This window comes from Bombus bifarius, unplaced genomic scaffold (genome assembly GCF_011952205.1).
Source record: "Bombus bifarius isolate JDL3187 unplaced genomic scaffold, Bbif_JDL3187 scf7180000008038, whole genome shotgun sequence".
Lineage (NCBI taxonomy): Eukaryota > Metazoa > Arthropoda > Insecta > Hymenoptera > Apidae > Bombus > Bombus bifarius.
In genome coordinates this window covers 206152-229295 of record NW_022884408.1, presented here as the reverse complement: position 1 = coordinate 229295, position 23144 = coordinate 206152, and the positions used below count along the sequence as shown (strand labels likewise).

The window sequence follows — 23144 nt, the reverse complement described above, 5'->3', positions numbered from 1 at the left end:
GCAGTAATGTACGAAGTAATGTACTATTTACCTACTATCCTACTTATCTGTTTATCCATTAACTCCAACGAGTAATTCACCATAAATTTCTTCGCGAACATGTTTGATATCCCATAAATCTCATTTGGAACATAATAATCTAAGAAACAAAAAGAAATAGAATCACACAATCATTACTATTAAATAATGATACAGGTGTATGATTATTCCTTAAGAACTTATACAGTTCTTTAAATGAAAAACATATCTTTAGCGTTACCTTTGGACAGTTGTGAGTAACAAAGAAAAAAGGACGCTATGAGCGTGTACAAGGTTCACAATAAATTTCTTTATAAACAAACAGTGTTTGTAAATCTTCGAAGTAAGAAATTTAAAATAAACGAAGAACAAACAACGCTTGCTCCTCAGCAATCATTCTAATTAGATATTTTTGCGTATCTACAATGTGTTGAAACAAGGGTGAAGATTAAGGGATGATGGTAAAAAATACGGATTCACAAACAAGAAACATCAGAAACGCTCGGAAGGGAGCATGATAGACGGGTACCGATAGTCGAGGCGGATCTAATTGAAGAATGAAAAGGGATTTTAACGGACTGTCGAGCGTTGACTACATTGTCATGTTGCTAGTCAATATTGTGACACTCGTTACTGTCGGTGCATTTGTACCGGTTGCTATTATTATACTATGAAGATATTTTTAGTTTCTAGGTATTTCTAAGTAGGTTAACATTTCTTCTTTAAAATCTCTATTATTTAATATTTCATCGACGTTGATATTTTTATTGCCATTTAATGCTATGTTAGATATGTACGATATTTTTCATACTCATCGATGATTTAGAAAACACTTGTAATAATTTAGATCTTCAATGAACTCTCGCTGTCAGTACGTTCTATATACAATACCTAATAAAAGTATATAATAGTGCTATAATTTGGTTTAAATCAATTTCCAAAGAAGATACGATCTGCGCTCATAAATTTCAATAGTAGCTAACAGTTGAATCGTATATAGCTTAGATTAATTCAATGGGGAGTGTGTATATACACGCGTGTAACGTAAAGAACACTATTTCCGAGTCACTTGAAAGAAATATAGAGTGCTGATAAGCAAGGGATATCTCGATTATTATTGCTTGGAAATAGTACCTATATAATTTAGTTGGATTGTCCGTGAATTACATGCAATCGTTCCATTCTCATTTTAAATACTCGCATTATACCTTATGTAAACGTAATAAACGATAATCATCGATCTTAATCACAGTTATGAAACCACACAAGTTTAAGAGTTTGGCTTTAAATCATTTCTGTGGCCGGGTGATTTATGAAGTCGGCGCAGTGCAGTTTATAATTGTTATACATTCCTAATTATGTATGATTTTGTTACGACCACGCAATAAAGTATCAGAATTTGCTGGCCTGGTGCAACGAACGCGATGAGCTATGTAATTTCTCATAGCATTTCTCTCTCTTCATTTCCTACGAAAAATATCTAAAGATACATATATAAACACTTATATTCAATGAATATGATTATACGTATGTAAATGTTAAACGATAGCTGTACATATCTATGTAATTTCATTTCAATTTTACTAAATTATATTTATGCAGATATTAAATATTTAATCGAATTGCAAATGATTATTTATATATATATATATATCACCTGTTACTCTTTTAATGAAAATTAATACATAGCTATAGGTACTATACAACGATGGGCACACCAATAGGAACAATTTATTTCCATAATTCGCATAAAACATGTATACCAGCGGTTCTTAATTTTTTATTTACCACAGACCTTCTTTAAACAATACATTGTCGTCGCAGACTCCCAAGACATGACAGGAAATTTATATCCTAAATGAGCCAAATATGTGTCAAATAATAATCTTTCTGAATGGAAGAGATCCATTAGAAATAAATAAATACACATAATAAATATTTTTATCCGAATAATACGATTACAATCTGCATGTGTGAGGACTTCGTGGTCGCCGCTGATCTACACTATCTCTTTTTAAAATAATATTATTATACTACGGAACGGAAAGTTCACAAAACTACATAGCGTTTTGGACTGAAGTAGAACTAAAATGTATATACTATATTATGTATATATATATATATGTAAACAACTATGTACCTATAGTTGCCCACAATCTTTTACACATATTCTACGTAACTATTAGTTAAAGCAAAGTTTCAGTTAAGTATTCATTCAATAGCAACTCTTCGTTTAAAAATCGTATCTTTGAAACCCTGAAAACTATAAAAATCCTCCATTTTTAACAAACGTGTCGACGGATTTTGATTCCGAAGACCGGTTACATAACACGAACTCGTTCTATATTCGAAAACCTAAAATAATCCATCTTCTCCGACGATAAAATCTCGATCAAGCCCAGAAACTGGACTTTCTCGCGTGTGCACCGATCTTCATTAAACGTCCCCCACCATCATCTCGCGTAAACACACAGAGATCCTTCAGATAAATTTCCATAACATCGTCCAAGTGCTATTAAATGGCGACAAGTGCGAAAAATGTTGTCTATTTCGCGTGTTTCATGTTTGGTTACATTCGCGGGGGTGTGAGAGCTGCCTTCCAGCAATATTTATCTGCCAGCGATATCTCTGGCCGTCGAAACTTTCGTGCGACGCCATTACAGCTAAAGGTAACCACGCAACGCGTTGATTGGTTGCGTGGCACCAGTGGTGGGGAGAAGTTCCCACCCCGGGCGTCTCTATTTCTTGACAGCGTCACAGGCTTGATGATCATAGTCTACCAAACCGTCGTTGTCTGAACATCGCGCACGGGTTTGCTGTTAGAGAGAAGTGTGCCTAGTTGTGAATTTATACTCGATAGTTACAAGACTGAAATCTTATTCGTGTGTCTCTACTTTGCTTCGATAACTGAAGAGAAAACTTCGAATGTTTCTGGATGTGAAAGGTGCGTGATTTAAGTGATCAACTAAACAATTAAAAAGTTCGAGCTAGGTCAAACTAACAAAACTTTCGCAATGGGGAAGTTGTCAAATGTTTAGAATTGGTTTCTGTTCACTGTGGAACTCGTCACAGTGACAGAAATAATTCTTTCGATATATAAATCTAGTAATTCCAGATTGACCACTTACATCAACGTTATTGACACTATGAGGCGGCTCGTTTGATAACCACACTTATTCGTTTAATAAGATGTATCCGTGACAAGCGCACAGTGACGAAGGTTTCTAACCTACGACACAAATTTTAAAAACAAGAAGTCGTTTCTGTAAAGCTTAATTTATGTTTATTGACAAAAACTAGCGATATAAAGCAACAAAAGAGATAAATTTAACTTAATCTTTTAATAAATTAACGTTACATAAGATTTAACAAATCATAATAATTGCTTCATACAACTAAATTTTATATTGACTGAAAATAACTCGTAATTGTGATAAAAGAAATCTAGTCTATGCAAACCTCGAAATTTGTTGCTCAACTGATTAATAAGAATTAACTAAAAAAAAGTGCTCTTGTCGAGGGTGTACAAAAATAATCGAATTAAATGGGAGACATATGTAATATCGGAATGGTATCTTACTATAATTCCCTTGCGATGCTTTGCCAACAACAGCAAGTATCTGGCCAGCAGCCACTTCCACAGCAAATACCACAAAATAATTCTGTACAACATAATTCGGCACCAAATAATTCTGCATTAAGTAATTCTACACAACATAATTCTGCACAACATAATTCTGCACAACATAATTCTGCGCAACATAATTCTGCACATCATTCTGCACAACATGATCCGCAACAAACAAACACCACAGCCGACGGAGGTCAGCAATATTGGTATAGTTATCCACATGAGCATCCACATGGATCTTCACATGGATCTTCACATGGTTCTTCACATGGTTCTTCACATGGTTCTTCACATGGTTCTTCACATGGTTCTTCACATGGTTCTTCACATGGTTCTTCATATGGACATCCACATACATATCCACTTCCGCATACATATACACAAAGACACACACAAACACTTGCACAAGCCCAAGCACAAGCACAAGCACAAGCACAAGCACAAGTACATACACGAGCACAAGTACATACACGAGCGCAAACACATACACGAGCGCAAACACATACACGAGCGCAAACACATACACGAGCGCAAACACATACACGAGCACAAACACATACACAAGTACAAGCAGAAACACATACACAAGTACAAGCAGAAACACATACACAAGTACAAGCAGAAACACATACACAAGTACAAGCAGAAACACATACACAAGTACAAGCAGAAACACATACACAAGTACAAGCAGAAACACATACACAAGTACAAGCACAAGCACATACACAAGTACAAGCACAAGCATATTCACATCCAAATACACATACACATACATTTCCACAAACACTTTCACATACATTTCCACAAACACTTTCGCATGCACTTCCACAAACACTTTCGCATGCACTTCCACAAACACTTTCACATACACTTTCACATACACTTCCACAAACACTTTCACATACACTTCCACAAACACTTTCACATGCACTTCCACAAACACTTTCACATGCACTTCCACAAACACTTGCACATCCACAAACACTTGCACATCCACAAACACTTGCACATCAACAAACACTTGCACATCCACAAACACTTGCACATCCACAAACACTTGCACATACACATCCGCAAACACTTTCACAAGGATTTTCACATACACTTCCACATACACTTCCACAAACACTTCCACAAACACTTGCACATGCGCGTACACATCCACATGGATATTCACATGTCCATTATCAATCACCTGGACCACAACAATATTTGGATCCGGCAGAGATGATTCCTAATTGGCCGCATCCTCACGCTTACCCGTATTCACATATTCATCAGTATCAGTATCACCAGTATCAACAAGCTCAGCTGGCAGGATTAAATGATTGGGGTAATGAAGCAAGTGGTCCTCTTATAACTGAAGAAACAAGTCCTCCTATTACTGCTAGCGGCAGCGAAGTTAGTAATCCAGAGACTTCGTGTACTCCACCGAGGAATAACGGCAGCAGTAACGTTACGAATAGTAAAAATATTACACCGCCTAGCACTAGCAATAGTGCGAACAGTATTAATAGCGCGACATCGATGAGACCCGCGCAGATCAGAAGTCCCTACGAATGGATGAAGAAGACTTCCTACCAGTCTCACCCCAATCCTGGTTAGTCTTATTTTATTTTATTGCTTTACTTATCTACTTTATTTTATTACTTATATGCTCTACTTTCTTGCTTTACGTATTTTCTTTAGTTATTTTATTTTATTTACAAGTTCATTTTATTTTCATTTATGGATACGATTTATTTCTCGTATTTGGGGGAAATCCGCACAAAACTGTATATTAAAGGTTCTGGATAATTTTTCGTTTTATGAAACAAATTGTGTAAATGAAAATTCTATTTTTTATTTATTTAATTATTTTATTTATCCTTTTTATTTTTAATTTACATCGGATTTTTTTAATTAACTACAGAGACGAGTATGAATATATGGTTTTGTCTTGCTATATGGTTTTGTACATGTTTCCCCTATTGGATATACATTGGTATATTTTGTTAGTGTATATTATTGGTAGGTATATACTTGTTAGTTTTTGGTGTCGGCTGATTATAAAATTGGTAGGATATGTAAAAAGGAGATTTGGTTCGTTAATTGCAGTAACAGAGAATTTCTATTTAATATTCAACGTTCGTTGCGTCTATTTGGTCGTATAAAATAACGTTCAAAATATAATACGTATTTCTATTCCTCGGAATTTTCAAATTCTTTCTCTGAATTGTAGAGTGTTTTGATTTCCTACGTTATAATTCGTATAAAATTACTGATCACGAATGTATTAATAATTGATTTGTTCAATTTCGTGCATGCATGAAAATTTTTCGGACACGGTACTGTTTACGCAACGCTCTGATCAAAATCCGAGAATGGTATTCATTTTTGGCTTAAGAATAATTAAATGGAAAGTTTAGTCTGGAGAAGTTGATCTTCACTTTCTTTGTCTTTATATCGTTTATTAACCCTTCGCAGTGCGAACGATTCCTATACAAATCTTCCATCTACAATCAAGTACTCGTATTAATATTCAGACATCGTTCTATCTCGAAATTTATTATTTTTGAAAGAAAAGACGTTATTTAAAAGTCGAATCAAATTAACCACTATGCTAACATTCGACACTGAGACTGTCCAAAGTTAGATATACAGACATAAAATATCGTATCATGTCGCGAAAGATCAAACATTGGTCAACAAATTACGACGAAGTAATTAAACAAAATACAATGAGCAGAGACACGCGAGTCACTTCATTCGCTAATAATGAACACGAAAAACGATAATTATTAAACTTGTAAGACTAATCGATGTAGGTACCATTATACAAGAAAAAAGTAGATAACGCGATATTTATGCGACATCGTGTTATTGTTACTGATAATACTTTACGAACGTAAGAATCGTACCTCGAATGAAATTTAACGAATAATAGGAAGAAAATGATAAACAAATTTCGATCACGGCTCTCTTGCACAATTTACTTTGTATTAATCTAGGTATTAGCGGAATCTTACAAGTTACAAGTAATTAGTAAATTGTTTTTTGTAGAATTATGATAAATGTAGTAAGTTTCTTATTATACTATAATAAATCTTAATAAATATGTGTATATATATATATGTAGCGTTAATAAATTTTTTCATAATAAAGTAGTAAACTCAGTAATAAAATTTCTATATAGTAAAGTAGTAAAAATACTTGTTGCTAATGAGTTTGCTAATGAAGGAAAGATTTATAAGCGTAATTTTACAAATTAAACAAATCGCAAATTAATTGCCCTATTTTACATAAAATCGTAAATTGCAATTTACGTTAATACAAATACGCAAACGACATTACAAAGATGTTTCTGAGCAACGTTAAAACAGTGCAATTTTGCGATCTGTACATCAAGACATTCTTCACAAATTACAAAATATTGTTTGCGGAATTGAAGTTTATGAATTATAAAGAACAATTTTATAGTTGTAAAAAGTTTCGCTGATACAATCTGTTTGGAAAATTATTGTGCAAGGGTATCTGGAAATGCATTGATAAATTCATGCAACGCATTTCAGTTTTTTAAAACGATCTTGTTAGTTTACGTCTCACGATTTAAAGTCAAATTGCTTCAAACAGTATTCTAATTGCTGGTATTGAAAAAAAACGATAACTGACACGATGCACGAGACGAATTAAAACGTTTCTCGTTAATACAGATAAGGTTCCCGCGTTAATGGAGCTTCGATTATACCTTTTTTCATTTCTACATGATTATATTCGTTTACCCCTTAACAATGATATAATAATATCGAATATAGATTATATAATTTGCTACCTCCTACTATAATTTATTGTATTTTATTTTATGCTACACAATAAATATTGTGTTCAAAATATAATCATAGTTTCATAAAATATTCTATTATTTATATATCTGGCAAATAATACTTTACCTACGTATCATTTAAAATAAATTAAAATCAGTTGACATATCCAAAATCGACCTATTCGGAAATGCAAGAAATTTGTCAAATTTATTGGTGAATTATTAATTAAATAAAAATCGTAATTATAACAATTGTTCTTTAAAATTGAAACCACTCAAAAGTAGCGTTAATTAATAGCTAATCGAAGAACGTAAAGCGTAAGATTTTATTGATGTACGAATCGATAGAAAAATCATTTATATTTTCTTGATAGATGACTATTTAAATAATTAACTACATAGACTGTAACAAAAAATCGAGTTACGAATACGATAATACGACAAACTGTGGCAACCTAGGACGTTGGGTCTCTATGTCAACAGATATGATATTTATATACTAGGTGAAATATAATACATTATATCTTTCTACAGTGATACATACAGTGTCTTATGAAAGTATTTGAACGTTTAACATAAAAAATTTGTATGTTCATATTGTATGTATTTCATAACACACTTTGCAATTTCATTACACAGTATTGCAATGAGTTACGACTGCCATTATTATATGTATTGGCCTTTGAAACCAATCTGAAAATGTAATATATACAAGAAACTAGGAGAGATTTACTGCAAGCATATGTTCAATACACAACAAAAATTAATACACAACACAACCGTTTTAAACATACGAGATGGTCCCATTGAATATTCAAACTTATTAATATAATGGATTGTTTAAATACTTTTGCGATCATTGTCAAATATATCCTAAATATCTTGCAGTTTCCATGTGCATTGTCAGATTTGTTCCAAAGTTGACGAATTACGATAAAGTATCCCGTTATTGATATATATCTATGACTTATATTATTGGTTCGTTAGATGAGTAACAATTCTCAGAATGATTGATAAATTCACGTTTAGAGCTTATTTTCGTAGATATCTCGAAATTGAAAATTCATATAATGTCGCTCCTCTATCAAACGATATCGAACGATAGCAAATTCACTTTATTTCACGATACGCGAAAGATCATTTCTGTCGATATACATAATCTTAATATAGTTTACTTGAATTAGTGTTAAATGAGAAAGACTTTTAAGAAAGAATCGTGTAGAACTCGGCGCACATCGCACTCGACTATACATAAACACGTCTCTGCGGTCTAGATACGGTGAACAATGTAAACACGGTAACAGACGAGCAAACATCTAATTGCTCTCAAATATTTGTGAGATAATCTCCGTCCTCTTGCTGTCGCCTCGATTTTTAACCGGACCAACGAAACTCAGAACGCTACTCTTTCCAGTCATCTTCAAGTACAAAGGATTCGTTTCTTTCAAAATTCATCCACGGTTAGTCACGAAACATGTCAAATAATTTTCTTCCGAGTTCCGCGAGTTTGAAAGTTGTCGCAACGAAGTTGAACGCAATTTTAAAATTACGCGGATTTTTCCATTTTGTAGCAACGCTAAAGATAAATCACATACATGATAAGATAAATTACCATAGAAAACTTTTATATTTTCAGATCTTTTGTTTCAAATTTTATCGATAGAATCACGATAGTCCGATTTCATCGCAATACTTATTAATAAAACTTCAAAGTAAAAATTAATCAAATTTTTTGGCACTATACGTTTACATATTTCACGTTGAATTTTGTTGCAATTGACATTATAGATTCATAGATATTTACATGTTCATATACATGTTTCCTGATTTACGTGGATTTTAATTGTTTCGGTAAACCTCTCGAACGTCTGTTAATTCTTCGTGTACAGTTTATGGATTGAGTTTCGTATTACGTGATGTATGTATATATGATGGAGAAGATTTATAGCTCTTAGAAAATTTCTCTGCATAAAACTTTTCCACTGAAAAATTAAAAGGAAACGAGACGAGAGTAGAACATTGTCTCTAAATATAAACACTTAGAAAGTTGTATATCTTTATTAAAATGATTGTTATTTTCATAGGTAATTATAATTAAAAACAGGGATTTGTTAAAATTCATAATGAAGAAGACTACAATTTTTATACTCCATAATAAAGAAGATTGAGGTTTTCTTAAACTTCATAATAAAACTCACGCTACGGGAAAGAACTTGCTTCATATATCTCTAGTGGAATAATCTTAGAATGAAGATATCTATACGCTCAAACAGTCAAATATTTTCTACTATTGCAGCATGCAACATAACTGCAAGTTGCAACGCAAATGCAAGTTCTCCGATTCACGACCTCTGCATCATTGACGGTACGATATCAATAGTTGATATTCGGATGTGCACTGTGTTATTTTCTAGCTATTCGTGAATATGTCGTTGATTAGTAATGAACAAAAGTGTTTATTCATATAGACTAGCTTCCCTTGTAAAATCTTGTGCAAGTACTTGTAAATGTATATGATTTTTTATTTGATTCTTTTATGAAATATCACTTTTCAGGGTCGCAGGAGATTATGATATTGGTTTCGCTTCTTAAAATGTTTATATCTGATAACCGTTAACTGAAATTTATTTATATACATATTTTTTACTTCTATTCTATTGCTATAAAATTAATTTCTTAAATTAATTTTAAAGCAATTGAAATCTTGTGTTTTTCCAAAAATTGTATTTCTAATTTCATTGTAGCCTTCAATATTTATTTTTATTTATTGCCTTTTCTTTCAAACTCGAAAGTTGCTTTACGAAGAATTGAAGAAAGAACCAGACTTATATAGAATATTTAGAAGAAAAGTGAGATTATTCGATAGTTTGCATGTCTCAGTTACGTACATCTAATCTTATAGTCGTTAAGTTTGCCTTGCTGAATGTAAATTTTATATTGTGGATATATTCGATTATCTGTTAATAATTTCATATTTATGATACTAATATCGATGATGGAATTATTGCATGATATAATGCATTTGCATGAATTGTATGCTGTGATAATTTATAAGCGATCTAAATGTTTCTTCTACTATATATTTATATAGTTGCTTTTCATATAGTTGAACAATGCCAGTAATAAAAATCGAGACAATTATGTACATAATTGTTGATTAAATTCATCAACTAAATTTATCAACTAAATTAAAGATCGAAATCGTTGAAAAGTTTACCACTACTAGATATAACATTCTCAAATAATTCAAATTCTCTGACATCCGATTTTCGAAGTTTCCAGTATTTTCAATTTTCTAAGCTGTAAATTCTCGCATTTAAATCGCCCATAGTGAGGCTTCCAAACTTTTACAGGTCGACACCTACTTTGGAAAACAATAATTTTTCACGATCCATTCGAAGGTCGCACGAAACGTAATTACTATCGAGACTTGACTTTCACAATTGACGTGATAGAGATCTGCAAACTTGGAGAAACTAGACAAAAACGGTAATCCTCGCGTGATCTCTAACCGAATCAACTTTGAATTGTGCAACCGGCGATTCTCGATGAATAAGACGCTTCTAATGAACGTTTAAAGAACTTTCATATTTTGATATTTAACTGGGCCAAAATCAGCTAGCTATTTGCTTCACTTCGAAGTATAACTACAATCAAATCATCAGTATAGCTAAAAAATTCTACCAAATGTCCAAATTAGACAAATTGTGAATGTGTAATATTAAATAAATAAATTAAATAAAATTAAATAATTAAATAAAAATTAAATAAATAAATTAATAAATAAAATTAAATAAATAATTAAATAAAATTAAATAGAAAAAAAAAATCATCGGTGGTAGCACCGATTACAATCACGATTTTCTTTCTCTCGCCCTGTTTCCTTCCTGCTGCTAAATTTCACCTTTTTCTCATTTTTCGACCGTTTCACAGCCCAGCGTCCCTTCAATACCTTCTACCAGCTATTACCCGGATTTTATGGTTATATTGCAGGCAGCCGCTGTCACGTATAAAGACGACACTCGGATGATTCAGAATACGTATATTCGCACGCTTCTGGCTGTATGCGATTTTTCCTCGTGATTATTAGTTATAGTTGGCGTGCTCCTTCGGAACGACCGCATTCTGCTCGAGTCATCGCGATAGAGAACGCGTTTTCTCCGGATTTTATTACTGACGCCATTTTGGTCACCTCGTGAGAAGCTGAAGATAGAATAAAGATGTTTATGCAAATTTGTATTTTTATAGAAATAAAATCTAAATACAGGTCGGTCTTACCTATTCAATCTTATTAATATTCTATTTTTAATGTTCCGCGTATTTTCCCTAATTGTCAATTTCGCACGAATGCATGACGATCACGTCACAATTATAAATTCACGCTAAATATACTCGAATATAAATCGATTGACTCGTAAAACTTTTGGAAGCCATTTTGTGGCCTAAGTCCATCTAAACGTTCGACTATTATGTCGTAAATCTTCTCCGAACAGTTTGTTTTACCAACTTTCATTAAACTTTCCTTAAATCGGTTACCTGTTAGGATCGACCAGGATAATTTTTACTTTCTACTTTGCTTTCCTAATCCTCTTGTACCGACCCTTATATTTCACCCATTTGTACCTGTAGCTTAAGAACCGGCTAATGAACCTTGCCCTGTCAGCAATATAATAATCAATAGAAGGTCGAGGCAAGAAATTTTACCGGATGCTATTTCTAAATACAAGATTAGCGAAATTTAGGTTCGAAGAGTACACACTGTAGATACAATTATACCCCGAACCTCTAGGTACCCTGTACATTGTTACAAACTGTTTAGCCTTGCACACATGAGTATCTGAATTTTGACCTGACTCGATAAGCCGTTGAGAGAGGATAAGCTTATAATTCTAAAATAGACGTTTGATTAACGATTTTGTATTATCTTTCTATTCCCTTACAAATAGGTGATTTTTCACAGAAATAAAAATGCGTATCGGAAAACATGGAATCCGTAAATAAAGAGACTCTTACGCTTAAAAAACGTTCGTGCGACTTGGTGACGAACTAACTCGTCTTTTTCGCTTAACGGGTTAAAACACATCGTCGTGCATATTACGAAGCACGTGCGAGGCACTCGAGATTATGATTCAATTAAATTCGTCGGATCAGTTAGATGAGATTTTTGCAAATCATGGTTTCTATAAATATCGCGCACTCGTATGAGCACCGTTATCGGAGATAAAATTGCACAGCGATAACGATTTCTACGATTCAGAAAATTACAAATATTACGTTGTATATTCTTTGATCTGGACCTTTGCGGCTGAAAAAGGTGCATATGTGTCAAGGAATTTTGAGCGTCGCGCGCCGTGCCGTGATTGATTGTTGTTTTCGACCACCAAGAGTTTCTCGTCCTATCAATGTTAGTTACAAGGTTAGGATTTATGTAAACTTGCTTCTCCGAGCAATTCAAGCGAATACGTGTAGTATTTGTCCAAGGATTCTTGTAAAATGATATCTCAATATAAACTTAGACAGGTTGCCTAGATTTCTAAAGATACAAAAGGCTATAAAAGTATAAATTCGTATAAACATCAGCAGTCCACTTATTAGAAACCCAAACTCTAGCAGTATCTGACAAAGAGTAAAGCATATTCCACATATTTAAATAAACCGTACTCTCCTGTATATTTTAAGCAATATTTTCAGCAATATTAAAAAAATCTTGTATGCGCGTAACGAGATTAATCAACGAAGCGACTACTGTATAGCTAACTACAGAGAAGACACTTGATATGTAATATACAAATGTTGCATGGCACAATAGAGGTAATTGTGATGTCACTGACGAATAGTACCCGTGCGAGTAGAGAAGCGCCGGTTCAAGTAGAGTGGCGGTATGGGGGTCGCGGTTAAGGGGGTGGCAAAGAGAACTCGAGGACATCGACAGGAAAAGCGGGACACGCGCTTTCACCATTTCGCATAGCGAAATGGAAGAGCAAACGCTATAATGGGGTAGCAACGAGCCCCAGGAGTCCTCTTTCTTTGCTCCCTTGCTCGAGCTCTCTTCTCGTCTCACTTTTCCGCCGGATAGTACGCAAAATATTCTTCCCTCTTGCTCAATCAAAATACACATATAGCGAGGTGGATGCACAAAATCATGACGTGGATTTGTTTTTGATTGAACTATATATGTACGTCCTAAACGTCATGCATGTACGGATCAGATTAATTACAACATAAAGGGTTGATTTCGATTAGCGAATACCTAAAGTCGACTTTCAGGAGATTCGTAAAATTATTCAGAAAAGTAGATGTTTGACACTTGGTTAAAGATAGGCGCGTATTCTTTCGAAAGAAATTCTTTTGTAATCTCTCTACAAATATTGCACGACACGTTCCTCTGTGATGCTCAAATTCTTCCATTTGTACTACACCGTGCTGACGATTTACATTCTTCCGTTCACGTTGTCTTTTCTTATCGAATAGTAGAGAAGTTCTTACAACAGGAATATCTATGTGAGATACGTGTTATACAAATCTTGTGAATTAATTATTTGGATAAAGAATAACTGGCTATCGCTGAAACGTTAAGCAATATGTTTCCTTACAGTAAATCTAAGAAACTTCTAAGGAGAAATCTAAGAAACTTCTCGCACAGTAGCTCTCGATTTCGTACTTTTCTTGAAATTGCAGAGTTTCTTGCTACACTTGAAGTATCAAAATTGTATCAAAGAAACTAGAATGTAAGATACACGAACAAATACATAGGGAGAAAAACAAGTTTTGACTCGTATATTTTATCCATATGATTGAGAATCATTGAAATCTCTTCTTCTTCTTTCTTCTCTAATTCTTCTTTCGAATAATAACATTTCAATGAACATCTTTATGACGATTATAATATTCTGTTTGAAACAACAATATCTCTATGGAAAATAACGAATTGCCCGTTTTGATCACTTTAGTAACAAACGCGAGTGGGTCAAAAATATGTCAAAATTTGTATCACAACTGATTTTCATGAAGTTCTTTTCTGAAAGGGGAAGATGAATGATGCACACGGCGTTAAAAGAAATATATATGTCAATGCGTAATAGAGTAGGTACTTACAATGGGTGAAATGAAATTATCGTGACTGACCTGGTGTAACAATTACGCTATTCAAAGTATAAGTAGATCGAGTGTTGACAAGAAACCGGTCGGATAATCGTAGGTGCGAGTTCCGATATCAGAGAGATGAAAAAAGCCGACGGTAATCCTTGCCGACTCACACAACTACGCGTTCTTACATCGAAAAACCGACCGTTCTCCCCTTCAAACAACGTTTTCTCCTCTGGGATTTCCGATAGACTTTTTTTCGGATGTAAAAGTTCAAGTGTATACAACTTTGGACGGTTAAAAATCAAACAGTTGCAAAGAAATTGGCTTTTCACCTATTACATCGAGCGGATTAATTTCGTGTTGGATGGCAAACTTTTTCGTTTTATTATTCTGGTGTCTTTGTATCTTCTATTTTATTTTTCAGTTTTAAATCTTTGGAAATGAAATTTTCTTTTAACAATACATTACAAAAAAAATTTATCAAAAGAATACGTGGAAAGATCTGCCGAAATTGAAGCACGCATAATGCCGTAGCGTTTGGAATTTTTTCTTCTTTCTGTTTCGATGACAATCTTCAACGATGAAATGTCTGTCGATAAGATTTAATAATGTTTTATGCTTGTTTATCGTGCATTAAGTTTCATCGACAATTATGCTTAACATGGCAAATATTTGCGATTCTGACGAACGATACGTGTACGCGCATTGTCGAAAAAGGAATGATATTCGAATATTTATACATAATTGACTTTCTTCTTGTTATTTACAAATGTTATTCACCGATTTGCATATATTAATTATTGTTTTAAAACAATAGTAGTGTACCTACAAGGTATTGCATAAGTATACATGGCCTCATTTTCTTTGAATTTGTGCAAAATTATTGATGACTTCGATTAAATTGTGTTTTCTATAGTCTCTATCATGACCAATAAGAATGCTAATAAGGATTACATGTTTATACAAATTCGTACTTTTATGAAACTAATTTAAAAAATGGAACCTAAACAGGGACTTGGTTTATCCATTGAATATTATAAGAAATGGCATACCTTGAATATTTTATACTTAAACTTTTGCACATTATATGCATTTTGTTACATATTAGATCGCCCGAAAAGTTTCTTTCGCTTTATAAGGAAATAATGGATACACAACATTTTCCGTTTTATATTATTTTATCAAATTACGTATGATCCATTTTGTTCTATCAAGATAAAGATCACAACGTTTAATAGATTAGGTTTCATGTTTGTATGCATCGTTGTAAAAAACGTGTCTATAAAAGACAGACACTTTCCGGACAACCTAATACTATATTAACATATAACATATAATCATTGTAAATAATACGAAGTATAGGAAAATAGGATCTACGAATTGATACGAAAAATTCGCCAAAGTTGTATCATTATAGTTTTCAAATTAATATTTGTAAGGAACTTCTTCTTCTTCTTCTTCTTTTTCTTCTTCTTCTTCTTCTTCTGCTTCTTCTTATTTAGAAAGGCAGTATAAATCATTCATAGAATCTTCTTACTTTGTGAAACTCTTCCATAAAACGTTCTTTTTATCAAATTTCCAAAAATAGACTATGCGTAAAATGCATTTTATATTTGCGACGGGGATCGTTTCATTACTTCACTATCATTACCGCGAAAAATTTTAAATGCTCATAGGTGCACGATAACGATCGAGCGCAATCTGAGCAAGAAATTCGACGTGTCATAATATATTGTTCTAATATTTGAACAGCTATGATACCTATGTATATAACATATCTTTCAACCCCATTCAAATATACAATACCCGAGTCTCCATTTTCCTCCACACATAGTTAATACTCTTCAAAAATCGTAATAATATAATCTTAACAAAAAAAGAGGAAATTTGAAATTAGTGGCTTTTATAAATGGCTTTTATGCAATCAAACTTTGTCAGTGTATTCTACGGGTACCTGTAATCGAGTAAAAGATGTTATATCTAGACGTCATTCAAAGCTTTATTGAAAAGTTACAACAAAAGTACGAAGTATAAAGAGAGAACAATACCTTGGTCTCAAATAGCATCGCTAATTTGATAACATCGCTGATTTGGCTCTAAAATCAAATAAATAAAATCTTGGGACATTTCTCATAAAAGTGAAGTTGTTGTTTTTATAAAGAATGCTTTTTAAATATAGTGACTTTAAATTTTCATTTTTTGAGGATTTAAACTATTACGATTTTTAAGTATCTGCGGTACTTGTAGAAGAAAACGCAGTATCAAATTTGAGTATGTATGGCAGTAGAAATTAATTTCTCTTTGGCACAAACGAAGAGTTACTATACAGTAATCTCGGTGATTTGGTGCCAGCCATGCTGTATCCATGTATATACCATCGAAAAGTCTAAGGTCGAAGCTTATTCGTGATGTCTCGAAGGCCTCGAGCACTGTTATCGAGGAGTGGTGGATTAACGTGCACGCCTTTGATCTCGCCGGCCACCGGCCTTATCTAATCGTTTTCCTTTCTCCCGTTGCGTCTCTTCCCGCCCTCTCCGTCAGTTTCGCTGCGTTTCAGTTTCCTTCTCATTTTGTATATTTCGTACTCTGGTGTATAGTAATCGTTTTCGAATGCCACGTTGAATTCGCACCATCAACGACGCAGACTTATCGGTATCTTCTTTCTCGCCCATTTTCTTCAAATTCTTCGTCGCTATATAGTAATGAACCACAGAACGTTCTCTGTCATTCATATACAATGGCTCGCTAAAGTATTTGAACGCTTACTGTAGGAAACGTTTAAGTATTATGCCTGATTAAGCTTCCAAAAAGATTAATTACAAGCTAAATTGATATGCCTGCCACTGCATGATGTAGACAATGTAACCATTTGATATTAGATAAAATTTCTTCTCCTTTAGTGTTCTAACTGCATTAAAATTAAACTTACATATTTTTCCTAATTTTGTGAGAATTCTTTATTAACATTTTATGCAAATATGGACTTTTTATATGTATTACTTTTCAATGTAATCTTTTATCTTCCGATAATTGAATACATGATAATTTCCATCGAAATTTCGGACGCGTATTATCCATTTTGAAGTTACGTCGTGATTTATCGTTCTTTCGAGGTTTCCTTCACACGTGTCATGTGTAGCGAATAGTTTTTTCTAAAATTATTATAAATCATGTTTTACTTACATTACTAATGGGCTTCAGTACGAGATGTGTCTACTTGTATGATCGTCAAAAGCGTTATCTTCGTTATACGCGTTATTGACAAGAGAATTAGGGAAGCAGATATTAAACGTGTAATAATGTCGATCTTATCTTCGCCTTCTTGCTTTTTACAGGAAAAACCCGAACTAAAGACAAATACAGAGTGGTCTACACAGATCATCAGAGGTTGGAGCTTGAAAAGGAGTTTCACTATAGCCGCTACATCACAATTCGCCGTAAAGCTGAACTTGCCGCTAATCTTGCGCTCTCAGAACGTCAAGTGAGTAATTTACAAAAATAATAGATACAAATATTTGCGATATTAAAATAAAACGCGACTTGCGGGAAGCGGAGAGTTTGTAAGAATAAAGAGGCAGCTTCGACACCTAAATTGTATTTTTTAAGGAAATAGTACTTTCTATCAGACTATTAGATAGTATTGGACTTATTAGTATAGGCTGTATACGTATACTTAGCATATGATGGTATCTGATACCATCATAGATAAATACAATTTTCTTTTTCAAATTATATGTTCAACGTATCTAAAGAAACTTATGGATTTTATATTCGATTTTATAAACGCACGAAAAACTATTACTATAAATATTACATACATATATAGTGGACTATATATGAATTTATAGTACGTTTAGGAAAGTCGCATAATTTTGATTGATTTTGATTTTGCTGGTTCCCTGAAATTATTGTAACATGAAGCCGCCTTAATCATTTCTCAATATATAATAATCGGTGAAGTCGTTAAAATTTATCTAACGTCTAAACACAAGCTTAATTGGATCGGTAGGCACTAGTGAAATAAAACTGCATTTGTATTGTCGCAATATTCTTGTAAAATATTTATTACTTGTATTTCGAAGGACCTAGAAAAATAGTTTCGAATCTTCTATTCTTAAATATTACTTAAATGCATGTTCTGTCTCCCGACTATATTCCTAGACAATCTAAAGGTACATTCTTCTGTTACAGGTCAAAATCTGGTTCCAAAACCGTCGCGCGAAAGAACGGAAACAAGTTAAAAAGCGCGAAGAACTGGAAAAGAAAGAGTTAAAAGCGGCAGATGTAGTACCAAATAGCCCGATGGCCAGCCTAACGATCGGAGGGTTGGCAGAAATGAGCGGAATGCTTGGTTACGAACCTAATCCGCCTTCTCCTCGTCCCGGACCATCATCGCATCCACTTCTTTGAGGCGCGACAGCTGTTGTCCACCCAAGCAGCCATACCGATTGGCGGTGGGGTTGTGACCTGGTGTCGACGATTACAGAAGCTTGGTCCGGCGACAGCTAATTCCGGAAGTTCCACCTAACGCATGCTGGTAAGAGAACGCTTAAATTGGGGTGACCGGTATCAAATTTTCGCGAAAAATTAATTACATTGACTAATAGACTAATATCTGAGACTTTTCTTTTATCAGTGTTTAAATATATTGGAGGATATTGAAATAATTTGAAACAAAATGTGATATTTTTGAGAAAAAGACTTATAATAGCTAGAATATCGTGGTTACAAAGAATAATAACTAGAATATCGTGGTTACAATAGGAATAGATATTTGAAAATGTTTATGGAATATAGAATTGATGAATGACATGAAATGGTATAAAAAATCGAGTTTATATATAGAATGCGGATTTTTATGTAATTTCATGGAAGTTCTGTAAATACTTTTATGACAATATTTTATAATAAAATTTTAATGAGAAATGCGTACAATATGTAGCGATAAATATATTTATAACGTTAAATATGATATTCATTAAGTTGAATTTACTTCTTTCTTCGTTGATTTTGCTGACTTCACAATCTTTATCTGTAATTTTTATACTCTTATGAAACATTGAAAGAGAAGCAATCGTTTATGGTAATATTTTACAATAACATTTTATTAAAAAAATTTTCTTGATATCTCATCAGGTTCCTAAACGATTCTGGAACAGATATTGAAATTTAAATATCTTTTAACGAACGATTTTTTCACGATTTTTTCACGATTTTTTCACGATTTCTTCTTAAAAAAATGTGATAGAAATTTTCTAGTAATAGAAAATTGAATAATAAGATGAAATCGAATAGTTAACAATGATTCAAAAAGCGTATAAAAATTAAGTTATAGTGAGTTATCTAAAATTTATTTATTTATTTATACAAAATAGTATGAAAATCTGCTGTTTAATTATAAAAATCAAAAAAGAACCTGTAGGAGATATTAGATTTTCGCATATTCTTTTTTATCCTTTGGATATTTGTTGGAATCGGATATTATACGTTCAACTCTCGACGTTTCGCATCTTTTATTATATTAAACAGCAGCTTTTAATACATTTGCATAACATTTCAAATTATAAAAACAAATTTATAAAAATTTAGAAATTTTAAAAATATACGGCAAAATTGACAAAAAAATGGCCGTGGTCTTTAATAAGGAAAAAAATCCTTATTTAATCAAAATTATAATGAATATCAAAGTTGATAATTAAAGTCAAATTTTTGTTTGTACGCATAAATATGAATTTCCATATAAATCCGCATTCTACTTTTTATAAACAAAATTATTTCAATTTTCAACATTCGGGACGGAATACAAAATTTTTATAAAATAAATATAGATATACTTTTCCGAAATATATCGTGCACAAATTTTTCCAAACGCTTTGCAAAGTATGACAGTTTGTTCGCATTTAATGCAAACCCTCGGTTATAATTAGTTCTTAGATTATCGAATGACAATCAAATTTCTGATATTTTCAAAACACGAATGATGTCAGAAACGTCCAGCGTTTGCCTTAAATTACGAAGCACTGTGTATATCGGCGTATTCGTGCACGTCGATTAATGTGTTGAATTACAGAATTCGAAAATTGTAATTAAGAGATCAGAAAAAGAAAAGAAGATGATAAAAAATATATGTATATATATATATTATATTATATTATATATATTATATTATATATATATATGTGTGTGTATTATATTATATATATATATTATATATATATCATATTATATATATATATATATATATTTTTTTTTTAGTTATTTGTACATCATACTAGTACTAGTACGTACTAAGGGGCCTCATAGAAGATCGTTTTTGTATATATATCTTAAAAATTATTTAAATATCGCTTGTACAAATTAGACAAGCTAAGATGTTTAGCGTCGATTCTTTTAGTTTTTTTTTAATTTATCTTTCCTATAAAAAACTTGGATACTCCTTTCTATTTTCCTCTTTCTTCTTCGCCAATCATAAGACGAATGAACGAATATTAGACGAATGAACGAAAAATTCTTCGATCTTTTTTTCAAATTACTCTCGTTATATAGCCAGAACTTCTCTGTCGTAAATATGATTGTTAGGTTCTCCAAATACTTTCTAACGAGATGATCATTATGGCATGATCATAACGATAGATAGTTTTGGGCCACCTTACGTATATCTCATGCTTAACGCATATTTTAAAACACCTTTGTCCAATCTTAAGATGAGAAGTTACACAGATCGAAGATCTTATATTCGTTTTATCTCATCCATTTGTTCAGTTATACCAAATACATCAATAACATTGTATTAATGTACTTGTAACGTATCACCTCGTTGCGAATTGTAAATAGAAAGGAGTTTAGCACGCTGACAACCCCTTTGGTACGCATTACGCGTACGCATTGCGCATTACGTCGCAAACGAGAAGAAAAAAAAAAGGAAATTAAAAACATTTCTCGTACGGGAAGTAACAAAATTCGTGTGCAAATTGATCTTCTTTTCCAATCACTTATTTCATGCAATTTTCTTTATACAATTTTACAGTACAAAAATATCGAATATATTAAATTTATAATATGATTCAGCACAACGACTTTAGAGAATTTTTAATTGTTGATAATAAAAAGCGACTTTCCGTCCCGTGTTATTATATAAAGTTTGATAAATAAACTTTTTCGTTATAATAAGGAGCGTAATTTCTTTCTAAACAAGTGCCATGCATTTTGATTAAATTCGGAATTGTTTATGAACTCATTTTGAAATTAATACAAATTTGTGTTTTTACATTGTGTTAACATGTTGACATGCAGAAAACGACAGAATATGATTTACAGTGCAGATGTTCTTCTGTTCTCACCCTGATTAATAACAACGGTAAAATTAACACTTTCGTGAATTATAATGCAAGATATCTACCATGTAATATCGATTTTTCAATTAACAACAATAAGATTAATCTTAAGCATGTTTTTATACAAAACGAAGTTTTTCTTTATAATTTAATTATTCTTATTGATTATGTAGGACCATGATACAGAAGTATCTTAATTAATTATCGACTGATTATTAATAATTTTATGAATTAATTAGATATTTATTGAATTATTAATAATATCACTATTAATAGTATTATCAATATTATTATTACTATTATTAATACTATAATAATCACTATTAATATTATCAATATTATTATTATTATTAATACTATAATAATAATAATAATAATAATTAATGTTGTTACTACTGTTATTTCTACTGTCATTATTATTATTCGAATTAATTATTTTCAAGGAATATTTCTTCTTACAAGCTTGTCTTTATATACTTAACTTTTGAGATAAAATTCACGAAGTGTATTGTTATTAATACTCATCGTTCCTAATTTTTACGTACCCCAATCTGAGAGAAAATAGTGTAGTTACATACGTGCCATATTATCGTAAATTCGTTAAGTCACACAAGTCGGGAGAATAGAGGATCGAAAAGTAAACGCGATAAAACACGAAATTTTTCATTTTTCATTCATCGGCTCATGCTATATACAGTGGTGAGCGTACGAATAGTTAAAAGAAAATATTCACCCATAAATTCAATTAATTACGTCATAGAAAAACATAAAATAACTAAGTGTTCGATCATATCAAATTCGCATTTAGCAACCAATTCTGAAAATATCATTCAGAGGATAGAGGCTTAATTTGTCTTTCGAACGGCTCAATTATATTAAATTGCATTCGATTTAATATATATAAGAATTTGTTCTCCTATTTACATACTAACACCACATATTATATATATATATTATATATATATAATATATATTATATATATATAAATTATCGCATTTATAAATCAGTTAAAATATCCTATATAGCATTTTCTTCACTTTCCAAAATGAAAGTATTAGCCCCTTATTTCTTACTTTCGAAATAGAGAATTTATATTATACAGAATATCACGACATTTTTAATCAAATTCTAGGATTCTTGAAATTCTTCAGATTCTTCAAATTCTTCAGATTCTTAGGATGTTCATATAACAAAGATAGATAAGATATTTGATTATATGAGGAGAACAATATAATAATAATATAATTCTATAAAATTTACCTACCTACG

The 23144-nt window shown here is 32.2% G+C and overlaps 1 protein-coding gene across 1 annotated transcript; it reads left to right on the top strand.

Moving 5' to 3' along the window:
* The first annotated feature begins 3484 nt into the window (after positions 1 to 3484).
* LOC117207569 (sialidase-like) lies at positions 3485 to 19066 on the top strand. Its single transcript, XM_033447894.1, has 4 exons — positions 3485 to 4097; positions 4326 to 5252; positions 17876 to 18021; positions 18732 to 19066. Exons 1-4 carry the CDS (start codon positions 3563 to 3565, stop codon positions 18948 to 18950), a joined length of 1827 nt encoding a protein of 608 aa, XP_033303785.1. The 5' UTR covers positions 3485 to 3562; the 3' UTR covers positions 18951 to 19066.
* Positions 19067 to 23144: the final 4078 nt, after the last annotated feature.

Bases quoted from the DNA above. Each gene is read 5' to 3' on its own strand.
- LOC117207569 (XM_033447894.1), top strand. From the start codon at position 3,563: ATGGGAGACATATGTAATATCGGAATGGTATCTTACTATAATTCCCTT. The intron at 5,253-17,875 runs GTTAGTCTTATT...TGCTTTTTACAG, and splicing joins CCAGTCTCACCCCAATCCTG to GAAAAACCCGAACTAAAGAC. The intron at 18,022-18,731 runs GTGAGTAATTTA...CTTCTGTTACAG, and splicing joins TTGCGCTCTCAGAACGTCAA to GTCAAAATCTGGTTCCAAAA.